This window comes from Pterocles gutturalis, unplaced genomic scaffold (genome assembly GCF_000699245.1).
Source record: "Pterocles gutturalis isolate BGI_N339 unplaced genomic scaffold, ASM69924v1 Scaffold52891, whole genome shotgun sequence".
NCBI lineage: Eukaryota > Metazoa > Chordata > Aves > Pterocliformes > Pteroclidae > Pterocles > Pterocles gutturalis.
Genome location: NW_010099786.1, coordinates 1 through 11,325, shown reverse-complemented (window position 1 = coordinate 11,325; position 11,325 = coordinate 1). Strand labels below are relative to the sequence as shown.

Below are 11,325 nucleotides of genomic sequence, written 5' to 3'. Positions count from 1 at the left end.
ATATCTGGGGTGGGCAGATACCTCGGGAAGGGCTTTATCTCCCCAGGACACTTCAGAGCTGTGCAGAAGCAACAGAACGTGCTCCTGCTGATGTTTTGCTCATTGTCCTGGGAGCTGGTGGCACAGCAGCCCAAGAGATGGAGAAATATATTTTACTGACAGCCAGGAGAGTTGTCTGGTATGAAAGCCAGCAGTGGGTAGGACACTGAAATGCCAAAGACCCTCAGAAAATAAGTCATACACACTTGTCTCACTTCTTCCTGAGCAACAGAAGCTCTTGGTGAAAGTGATAGCACACAGAGATCTTGGGGAGGGGGCTGAGATGGCTGAGATGTCCTCTGCCTTAGAGTGGCCGTCGTGCCTGGCCGTATTTGTTCTGCAGAGCTCAGGCAGTCACAGAGGAATAAGAAGCTGCAGTGTTCAAACCATGATGAAACACATCTTCTTGTTCTCTCCGCTGATGGGAAGCTTTATGAACAGTGGGCTACAGCTTCAGCTGGCCGCTCTAAGACAAGGTAAGAAGCATTCACGGGGTGGAGGTATGGATGGTAACAGTCAGAGAAGGTGGTTATCACTCTTCCTAAAGATAACATCCAAGAGACTGAGGCGTGTTCCTGTTGTAGGGAGGAAACTGGAACGCATTCATTCCTAGTACCCCAAAACTTTATCTTCTTTGGTTACCTAGTGCACTGATTTTGAGGATAACACCAAGATCTGAGCTGCTTGAGATGCACATGAGACAGCTTTTTCTCAAACTTGGTAAGGATCGGTAGCATATACTGGAGTAATGCAGATGACTTGCAAACCACTCGTGGCCTGGGAAAGCTGCAGATGAAAGACTCAAGCACATCTGAACCTTGCCACCTTCCGATTAAGCCGTGAGGGTAACCATCATCTAAAATGGTACAGCAGTTTGCTGTGGCATTTCCCGTTAACTTGCCCAGGGCTGAGCCTGATTCTTTCCCAGCTTCCCATGGTGCAAACCATAATCACATCACACACAGCTGCAGTAGGCTAGCATCAGGGCAGGGGGAATCAGCTAAAGTGACCTATAGTTTTCCTCATAATTCCTATTAAAAGTGCTGGGACTTGGGGAGCAGAGGATCTTTTTTATTTTTCTCATGGCACAGCATCTATCTATTTTGATTTGAGGTTTTTTTTCCCCTTATTTTTGCAGGCTGATGAAAGAACTAGGAAATCAAGATATTGTTCAAATAGCATGTGGGGACCACCACGCCATGGCTCTGTCCAGAGGTAGCCTCTTTCAAGCACACTGTTCCTCCAAATGGGACTCATGTTATGGCAGGCTTGCGCTCCCAAGGGAGTGTTTGAACTGCTTCCAGTAGCTGGTGACACCAAAGGGGAGCTGCCCTTTCCTCCCAGCACCCAGGGACCTCCAGCTCTGTCCCTCTCCAGTTCCTTAGTGCTCCCCCTCCACAAAGGTGTGGAGAGCAGACGTGGCTGCCCCACTCTGCAGGCACCAGACTTGCTCTTTCTGAAGTTGGAGCACCTCTCTGGGTTGGGAACTTCTTGCAAATATATGGCTTTAGAGGTGGAAACACCCTGCCTTTATCCTCGCTGTGCTGAGTCACACAGGCAGCGTGGGACTGCCCCAAAGGGGTCAGAGGCAAACAGGCAGATGTGGCTACAGATCATAGTCTCACCTTGGAGCTAGGTCCCTGGAAACAGCACTGATTTTTCGCTCCCACTCCCAAAGTGCCAAGGTTCCTCACTGGAAGGAGTGAGGCTGAGCTGTTTTCTTTTGTTGTGTGCGTGAAGGAGGTGAGCTCTTCGCCTGGGGCCAGAATGCCCATGGACAGCTGGGAGTGGGAAGCCAAACCACGCTCATTGCCCAGCCGCAGTTGGTGGAAAGGCTGAAGGGCATCCCGCTCGCTCAGATCGCTGCTGGAGGAGCTCACAGCATCGCCGTGTCACTCTCTGGAGCTGTGTACTCCTGGGGAAAGAATGATTTCGGACAGCTGGGACTAGGAGACACGGAAGGTAAGGAAGGACAGCAGTTTGAGAGTAAAGCAGTAAGAAGGTCTCTTTCCACTCCCACTCTCTCTCAAGGCAGTCTCGCATGAAGGAAATTCTCTGTAAACACAAGGTGAGAGAACAATTAAGATCACACACTGTCGTCAAACCTAGAAGGCTAGAGCAGAGTTGCCGTAGCCAGACAGAGCCTGAAGTCAGCAGGATCTGAATAAGTCCACTCGCTTGAGAGTCATATTGTGAAGCCTTTTGGCAAGCAGGTGTGAAAGCTCTGCGTTTTGTTTCAGAATGAATATAAATGAAAATATTACGAGAAAAACAGAACATTACAAGAAAGAGTATGTTATAGTGGAGGGCAGAAAGAACTCAAACCCAAGTTGTAAATACGTGAATTGCTGTAAGAGAGGACTGAAAAGTGCTAAAGAACTGTTTTCTAAATCTTTCTTTGTGTGAGACCCCCCAGTACTCTTTCACTTTAGCACTGCTATCTTCTTCCCAGACAGGGACTGCCCATCATATGTGGGAGCATTAGAGCACTGGAAGACTGTATTTATCTCCTGTGGGGCAGATCACACCGCAGCTCTCTCCAAGGTGCGTCCGAAATGGAAAGTCAGCATCTGAGCCCTCATGCTGTGAGAAAAGATACACTGCTGAAAGTCAGCACGGAGAAACTGGGATGGCAACGCCTGCTTTCATCCCAGTCTGACGACAATCCCCAAGGGATGCTAACTAAGCTAATGGGAAAACTGTCCTTTCCTCACATTCCCGTCACCTGCGTGCAAACTTTTGCAGGGAGATGGTGAATGGGAATCCTGGGGCAGAGAGGTGCAGTTCAACTCTGAGTGCTTTTTGAAAGTTATCTTTTTTGTAGCATTTTGGGGGCAACAGAAAATGTGAACAATAGCTAATTCACTAGGGTTTACCCTAATTCACTAGGGTTTACCCATACAAGTAAAACTCTTAAACAACAGGGGAATATTCTCCGCAGTTAAATTGCTTTTCTCAGGAGTTAAATGATTTGGGCATTAGACAATGTAAGATTAGGCTTGATGCGAAAAGTGAGCTCTGCCTGTGTTTGAACCAGAGATGTTTTGAATCAAGTCCCATGGAACATATTCCGTCTCGCTGGCTCTTGCTCTTGGTGGTGACCGTTTGAATGCCATTAATAATGCGGTGATCCTGTTGTTTGTTTCTTCATCTTCAAGGAGGGGTTGGTGTGCACCTTTGGAGCAGGAGGGGCTGGCCAGCTTGGTCACAACTCCACCCGCAATGAACTCCTACCTCGTGTGGTAGCCGAGCTGTGGGGAGCAAGAGTCTCACAGGTTGCCTGCGGCAGGTGAGAAAGTACCGATAACTTTCCTTCTAAGGTCAAGGTCTTAGGGATTCTCTAGCTGGACTGTCAGGACTTTTAAAGGCAAGCCTCAGCTATCCACTGTGAAAACACATCTGTAAATTTTATTCTGACTAGCCCAGTGGCATTAGCTTATTCCGACCATTTTTCTTTTTCTGAACAGACAGCACACCCTGGTCTACGTCCCCTCCTTGGACAAAGTCTACTCGTTTGGTTCTGGTGAAGAAGGAAAGCTGGGAGATGAGAGAAAGCCTGATCAGCTGATACCACTTCCCATCGATCCACCAGTGAATACTGGAAAATCCTGTCAGAGTAAGGACCACTGCAGATGTGGACAATCTGTATTCGTTTCTTCCAGGGAGATGTTTGCTTTCTTGAGTTCATGTTTACACTGAGAGGGTAACATTGTGTCTCATGCTTGCTTGGTCATCCCAACAGATTCTGCAATGGATAATTCCATTTGCTGCTTGATTTATCATCATGGGTAATGGCCACACAGAATCAGCTTATGGACAGACAGCTACTATCTAAGGGGTTTTTTTACTGTTCCCCATCTGTTCACTGAACTCTCTGAAGATAATGACTCTCTCTTCAAATGTGCCTTTGAAAATCTTTTTATTCTTTCACAGAAAACAAAATGTCACAAAAGGTGATTGAAATTACTGCAGGAGGAAACCGAAGTATTGTCCTTTGCGAGAAGAGCAAGGTACGTGCGTATTTGACCACGGCTTCTTATGTTACCATTGTTCACATTACTGCTGGGAACATTTGGATTTTCCATCCTGCTTTTAGTGCCCCAGGTTCATATCTATCTCTTGCAGTTCTTTCCATGCTTATGCAGAAACTAACTTGTATTGAAATTGTATATCTGTTCTGTGCTTAATACATCCGGATCGTGCTGGATGACCATTAATTCATTCATACCTGGGCTGAAACCTTCTTGTAATGATTGCCTTGAAAAAAAGAATCCCATCTGCTAGACCTGTAATCTTGGCAATATTTTCATGCATTTCACATAGGATTCCTATCTGAATGGTATTGCCACTCTGAGGGATGAAGATGTGGATGCGTTGATTTCTAATTCCAATTCGCAACACTGGGAGAGTGTAAAAAAGTAAGTCGGAAACCTGCTGCGTTTTTTTTTTTTTATCCCTGATATATGATTTTCTCTAAAAATTATTATACTTTGGAGACTATTGTAGGAACTGATCCTCGAGAATTTAGCTGAGACAGAATCTTGTACCAGCACTTGTTTCTTAGTTTTTGCACAGGAAAAAGACATTGATAAGCAACAGCCCTTCGATAACCCTTTTGTGGGAACAGAGCAGATGTACTGTCTGTGTTCTGTCATCTTGCAGGGAACGGTTGTTAAGTTATTGAAGAGCTGACAAGTTAAATCAGTGAAAGATTCAGCCTGCAGACCGAGGCCTTATGTAACAATCATAACTTAAAATACCCAAACCGGAATGTGTTGTGTGTGTCAGCATTTAAAAATTTGTGATCCCTCCTTTAGTGACCCATTGTCAAAAGCAGCGAGTGTATGCTGCTGTGCAAAGCCTTACGCTCATAGCTGAGAATTACGGTGACATAGTCTTTTTTTCAGATCTTACGTGGGTGGCAATTTTCTTTGGTAAAGTCTGACTACAGCTGCTGATTTTGACTATTTAAAAATCTTAGGTGATTTGGATCTAAATATTTCCCTGACCACTTTTAGTACGGTTTGGATCGTATGGAAAGTGGTTGTTGGAGATCTTGAACAGCAAATTGTCTGATAAAATAGCTGCTTTAATAAGAAGAGAACCAGGAATACAGGTAGTGAGTAAGTCTGATGTTCCTTCAGGCGCTGGGAACCCAGATTTTGTGCAGCAGCAGCAAGTGGATACCCTGATGGATTTTCCCTCAATGTGCTACAACCCCCTCAATGAAGTGGTGCTAAGAAAAGTTGCAGACATGCTTGTATATGTGGCTTTTGTTCTTTCAGAATTTTAAAGTTGCTGCTCATGTTGAAAGGGTTGACTTTTTGTTTTGTTTTTCACTGTCAGGAATATCAGGCTGATCTTCTCATCCGAGGCTTGCATCAACGGGAGCTTCCTGGAGAAAAGGTAGCGTGTGCTGACTTGGATGTAACAGAACGTCCTGGCTGCATGTAAACTGGCCAGAAAGTGTTACTTCAGGCCAGGGATGTAGAGAAGATTAGTTGTATCTGAATTTGCAAGAAGCAAGTCTGTATTTTTCAAAATTCAAACTAAAATTAATTTTTTTTATCCCCTTCAGTCCTGTCGAAATTTGCTATGGAAGCTCACATTCTAGCAGGTTATCCCAGAGTGACACTTGAGGGATGATGATGATCCCTTTAGGCAGTATTACAGCTCCCAAAGGATCCATAATAGCTCCTTCCAGCACTGAAGTGCAAGTAGTTTTAGGGTGAAATACAGGAAACCTCAAATTGCCAGTGACCAGCTACACAAGCCAAGGACAGAATATTAACCAGGTCACACCACCAAAGGAATATTTTCTTAGAACAGATGAAATGGTACCCACTGGAGTCAGGGCTGAACTTTCCAAGTATTTTTTCTGATGTTAGGATGCTTCATTACCAGTAGGTAGCAAAAAACATGTTCTCACATCATTTAGTGTTCTTTTTTTCTTTGTGATAGAGACAAACATTTCAAAACTTCCAAAGCAGTCTCGGGTGTAGACATGTCAGCAGTGCAACGTTTTTATAAGAAAGTCAGCAAGAAGCCACCAATCTTCCAGGAGGTAAGGATTCAGTGTAAGGATTCTCACTTACACAGATACTGAGGACCTCTGGATTTGTGCATGAAACTTCTTAATTTTGTGCCAACCTAATTCATAGGAGATTTTGGGAAAACATAATTGCAATTTTAATTCTTGTCTCTTTTTTTTTTTAATTTTTTTTTCTCTCCTCTGAAGGTGCAAAAGGAGATTGAGAAGTTACTGCCATCGTTGTCTTCCTCTCCCATCTCACCTGAAAATTTCAGAGTCTACTTGATCTTGCCTTTCCTTCTGCAGGGAGAGGATGACAGCTCCTTCCGTTCTCTCATGCTGCTAGCACAAGCCATCGCGAAACTCCAGCCAAAGGACCTGCAAACTCTTGGTAGGGTTTAATAGCGGTAGAACAGAATTATTTAAATGTTTGGTCCTTTCTGGCTGTGGAGCAAGAGTTAGTATCACTGGTGTAATTGGTTCCGCAGTTTAGCCTGGGGGAAGTGCTTTCAGTAGAAGTAGAAACATGGGACAACACAGCAAGACACAAGAAAAAAAAAAAATCTCATTCTGTTTTGGTTTCTTTTTTTAAAATTTTTATAGTGCAAAATTAAGCATCTTTTTGGTTTAGTTCATTTGATAAAAAGAGAAAACGCAGCTTCATCCAGAAATTGCAGTTATTTGCATGTTACCTGTGACGGATGCTTCACTAGCTGTTTTCTTTACAGAATGCCTGTGGTCAAACCTAGAAACATCCTTTTTCAAGGAGCTGGTTGTTCTGTATCAGAGGGTTTCCCAGACAAACCTGTTTCTATTTATGATAGAAGTCATAAGTCTGCAAAGACAGCCCTTCTACCTGCACCCACATGAATCAGGGACTCTGCACGTACTGCAGAATCTTTACCAGGTGAGAAAGCGGTTGGATTTGGGGGTAATGGCTGTGTTCTTGACAGCCAGCCTTTCTCCGTCTGAGGTGTTCAAAGTTTAGGAAAGTCAAGAGCTCAAGCATGCACTTGCTATGAATCAGAGAGAGTCATTAAATTTTGTTCAGAATTGAGTATCCTTCTGGCTGATTTGGGCCTCGAAGTTTGGACTCTTGAATGTGTATTTATCCACTGGGTAAAACTCAAAAGTGTGGCCAGCCCGCTCCTCTGTAAGTGGTTGCAGCATTTGGAGCTTTACGTGCTCACTGTCTCCCTGAAAATCCTGTATTTGCCAGGCACCAAGTATGAACATGAATAGGGAACTTCAGATTCACCTGCAACAGGAAAGACAGTCAAAAGTGAAACATGCCTGATGGAGTCCTGTTGAGTGCTGCGCTGTTTGTCGCGTTTCAAGTCTTCCGCTTCTGTGCAGGGTCTCGGAGCTCTGGCTGCAGAGAGCCCTGTGACTCCTCAGTCCTGTTCAGCCACAGATGGCTCACTAGATGTGCTGACAACCCTGTTCCTATTGTGTGTATCAATGCAGGTGAACTCCAGAACTGGCTTCAGAGTGCAGGAAAACAACTTCTATGTGCCTCAAGTGAAAGAGATTATCAGATTTTGTTGGTTCCTTAGTGTAAATGAAGTAAGTGCAAAATCTTACCAGCAGTGCAAACCACTTTTTTTCCCTGTTTTATTTAAATGAGTCGATATATATGAAAATTATCTCTAAACTCTAGCCCAGTACATCTCAAAGGCAATGCATTTTCCCTAGTCCTCCAGCAGTTCTAAATTATGCAAGCCCGTTCCCATCCCAGTACTTCAGCAGCTACAGTAGTGCCTGTCCTGACATGGCCCCTGGTTCTGAGAGTCGGAGCTGTCCTCCAGCATCTTCAGCAGCTCTGTTTGCTTTGAGCTGGTGATGAGTGTGAAATAGCACCACGAGGGATGGTTGCTGTACTTCTTGTTACTCTGGATTTTACTATGTTTAATTAACAGAAATATTGTGAGGTCTCTTTAAACTTTTATATAGAAACCCTATTGAGCATTTCAGTTTGCTGACATCTAAAACCAAAGCTGTGGTAATGAAAAATAAGCTGTGAACTGGTTCGTTTCTTGATGACATGAAGGAGTGAAAATTAGCTACCAAGTGCAATCAGTGTCCTAGGAGCAGCATGAAGTGGAAATGTGGGTAGTAGGTGCTTCCTTAGGCAAAAAAATGCATTTTTCTGGCAACTTGTCTGGAATTCACAGGGCAAATGCCTAATTCTCTCATTAGCTTTCATTTGCTAATGTACCAATTTTGTACCAATTAACCAGAGTGGAGGAGGAGGTTTGAGAAACAGTACAGAACCAAAAGCCAAACAGGACATTACCTGAAGTTGCTGCCTTATCATGCTGCAGGTGTAACACTTTGAATTAAATTATTCTGTACACCGGTATCTACTTTTGGTATTCTAGACAATAAACCCAACAGTTTTTAACAACAGGGTACCATCATCTGTGTATCCAGGACATTTTTACTGTGTGTTTTGGTTTGGCTGAATTATGGAAGGTGCTATTAAAATCACTATCTCTCTGTTTAACTCCTGTTAATACCTGTAACACAAGTATCTGCCTGCACAGACAGTTCAGATGTGTCTCCCTCAGGATTTCTCTCTCACAGAAGTGTTTAGAAGCTGCTTTTAGAAAGCACGCCTCTGTTGGTGTAGTGTTCGTGTACACAGCAAGGGCATGTTTCAAAGATACAGGAGTTTGCCAGGGTACAGACTGAACTGGTCTGCACATGTACCCCCGAACTCTGATTTTGCAAGAGAAAATCAACACGTCTTTTTCCTTCTTCCTTGTCATTTCAGATGGTCCTGTGGGAGCTGACCAAGTATCCGTGCATCTTTGACATGCAAGACAAGATTGAAATTAATTCTGTAGAACGCAGCTTTCTGTCCCAGTGCTTCAGAGATGTAAGTGTGGCAAATTATTTTTTACAATTTAGAAGATAAACACAGTGCTAACACACTGTTACTTCAATCTTCAGATACCGTTAATATGTTCGGGCCAGGAACAGTGGGTTTTTCCAGTCAGAAGACAGTGCCTTCTGGAAGACATATGGACACATTTAAATAACGCTCCAACCCAGCAATTTAAGAAGATCTTAAAGGTAAGATACCCGAGTATATTATTTGTTAGGTCTAAACATATTGCTGCAGGGTTCTTTGGTTTTCAGTGTTACTGAAGTATTGGTAGAAGTGTTTCGGTATTCACTGAGTATACAACAAAACAACTACTCATCAAATTATTATAAAACATGTTTCACAGGGGATGTAGAGTAAATCTAGAGGGTCATATTTTATTGTTATTCCAGGTGGCCATCAAGCTTTGTTGGCATAAGTTAAATGCAAGTGGCAGTGCTATTTACCATGAAGGTGCTTTGGGGTAATGTTGCTCAGGGACCACATGCCCTATCAGTCACCAGCACAGGGTGTATCTAGAGTCTTTCTCCACTGATTGCACATGAAGCCCCGATGAACAGCTAGAGTCAGCCTTCGAATACAGTGCTCTTGCAGGCACTGCCTTTCATACTGTGCATTCCAGCACTATTTGCCCAGCAGCAGCCTGATCAATTCCACTGCATTATTAGGATCCCACCAAGAGACACTGAGGTCTGCAGTATTTACAGCCTGGTGCTGCATTTTCTGAGCTTTTCAGCCCGTAAAGGACATTCATGTGTCTGTGTTGCAGATACAAACCACCTAGTAAGGAAACATAAAAAAAGAAACCCGTGTAATAGCTTATACTAGCATTAACCTGTCCCCTTCATAGCTGTGTCCTGTGAAGACATTTTGTCAGACAGTGCCAAGCACATCGTTCTTTGCACCTAACACCTTTGTAGTGGTCTGTCACTCCATTCTCTGGTGTTGCTGTAAATGAAAATGGGAAGGTTGAAGAATTTAGCAGAACTATCTTCTGTTCCCTCTCTACTGAGGAGTACATGGTGCTAAGATACATACTTAAACAGCATTTGTAGCTGCTGACTTGGCTAGCAAATCCTGGGCTCAGTTGTGTCAGGAGATGACTTGTGAATGAAGATGACCCAGCCTGTTATGAAACTTGGGCACTCAGACACATTAAGCAAATAGTACAGGGACGTACATCTCCTGAGCAGACACTGGAACATGTTGGAGGCCACTCTAACAAAACCCCCAAATGCACGTGTTTTCTGCAGTGCTGTCATTTCCCCATCTTTTTTCTTAAAAAAAAAAAAAAAAGGCAAGCAAGCAGCTACTGGACACACAGACATGGGTATCATGCAAGTAAATTTCACTAAACTCTAGTTTTGTTATTAAACATCATCTTAATTTATTTTATGTACTTCTGACAGTGAGCCAAATACATTTCAGTACACACATCAGTTCAAAACAAAAACCAAAGCTCTTAATCCAAGCAGAGACTCATACTGCTGCAGATTGGCATTGGTTATTATTTAAGATCAGTTATTTCAGTCAGGGTACAGTTCTTCCTTGTAAAAATGATCGCCACCTAGATTTTCCTTAGCGCCACTACAAACACACAACACTCTTGAAGGGATATATGAGCAGGAATTAGTGCTTCTTTTTATTCCTCCTCTTTATCTGCCTTAGGAGTAATTAAGCAATAGGCTGCTGCAGAGGATGCCATACAGGTCCAGATACTAGTAGGAAAACGATGCCAGTCACTAGCACCAGAACTCTCTCAAACCAACTGCAATACCTGATGAGATGAAACAAATGGTGCTGCTTTAGAGAAGCCCAGGGGTTAGCAAATGCATCACATTAGTTGTGTCTAAAAAGCTTAATCCCCATCCAGGTCCACAGGTGGAAGAACACATAAACCGGTATTGTAATAGGCAGGAGAAGGCTGTAGAAACACAAGCTGTTTGTGCTGGTGCATCCCCGGGGGAAGGTTTCGTCGACGCTGGCTGAGTAAAACAAGCCTGCTAGGGACAGGAGGGGCACAAGGACAGTCAGCGTGGGCAGGGAGGGGAGCATGCCTCCTCTGGCCATCGGCCGCAGTTACCGCCGTGGCTGGTGGGTGCTCAGGGCTGCTGCGAGCCCTCAGCTGGGGGCTCCGTCTGCGTCTTCCTGGCAGCCTCAGGGATCATGTTGGGGATGCCGTCGATGACGGGGTACGCAATGCCCAGCTCCTCGTTAATGAGCTCGTTGGTAGTTTCTTCGTACCTGGTCACGCAAGTCAGAGGAAAAAAAGAAAACCAAAAATAAAAGGAGTGAATGACCGGGGTTTGCCCTCTGGCAGCCCCCCTCCCTCGCCCCGGGGCGGCAGCAGGCCAGGGCGGGCTGC

The 11,325-nt window shown here is 44.2% G+C and overlaps 3 protein-coding genes across 3 annotated transcripts; 1 reads left to right on the top strand and 2 right to left on the bottom strand.

Moving 5' to 3' along the window:
• Positions 1 to 382: 382 nt before the first annotated feature.
• On the top strand, positions 383 to 9,757 carry HERC3 (HECT and RLD domain containing E3 ubiquitin protein ligase 3; the record flags this gene model as incomplete). The annotated part of the gene is made up of 18 exons (XM_010077175.1): positions 383 to 515; positions 1,178 to 1,254; positions 1,780 to 2,001; positions 2,492 to 2,583; positions 3,198 to 3,328; positions 3,507 to 3,655; positions 3,973 to 4,049; positions 4,363 to 4,457; positions 5,386 to 5,445; positions 6,001 to 6,103; positions 6,278 to 6,461; positions 6,799 to 6,977; positions 7,538 to 7,640; positions 8,068 to 8,072; positions 8,862 to 8,951; positions 9,026 to 9,148; positions 9,353 to 9,423; positions 9,730 to 9,757. Coding segments are annotated over 18 exons (1,922 nt in total), but the record flags the coding sequence as incomplete, so codon positions are not given.
• Positions 9,758 to 10,799: 1,042 nt separating this feature from the next.
• Positions 10,800 to 11,030, bottom strand: PIGY (phosphatidylinositol glycan anchor biosynthesis, class Y). The gene has a single exon (XM_010077152.1). The coding sequence runs from the start codon at positions 11,028 to 11,030 to the stop codon at positions 10,800 to 10,802; it is 231 nt and encodes a 76-aa protein (XP_010075454.1).
• Positions 11,031 to 11,062: 32 nt separating this feature from the next.
• PYURF (PIGY upstream reading frame) lies at positions 11,063 to 11,273 on the bottom strand (the record flags this gene model as incomplete). The annotated part of the gene is made up of 1 exon (XM_010077164.1): positions 11,063 to 11,273. A coding segment is annotated over one exon (211 nt), but the record flags the coding sequence as incomplete, so codon positions are not given.
• Positions 11,274 to 11,325: the final 52 nt, after the last annotated feature.

Bases quoted from the DNA above. Each gene is read 5' to 3' on its own strand.
- PIGY (XM_010077152.1), bottom strand. From the start codon at position 11,030: ATGGCCAGAGGAGGCATGCTCCCCTCCCTGCCCACGCTGACTGTCCTT.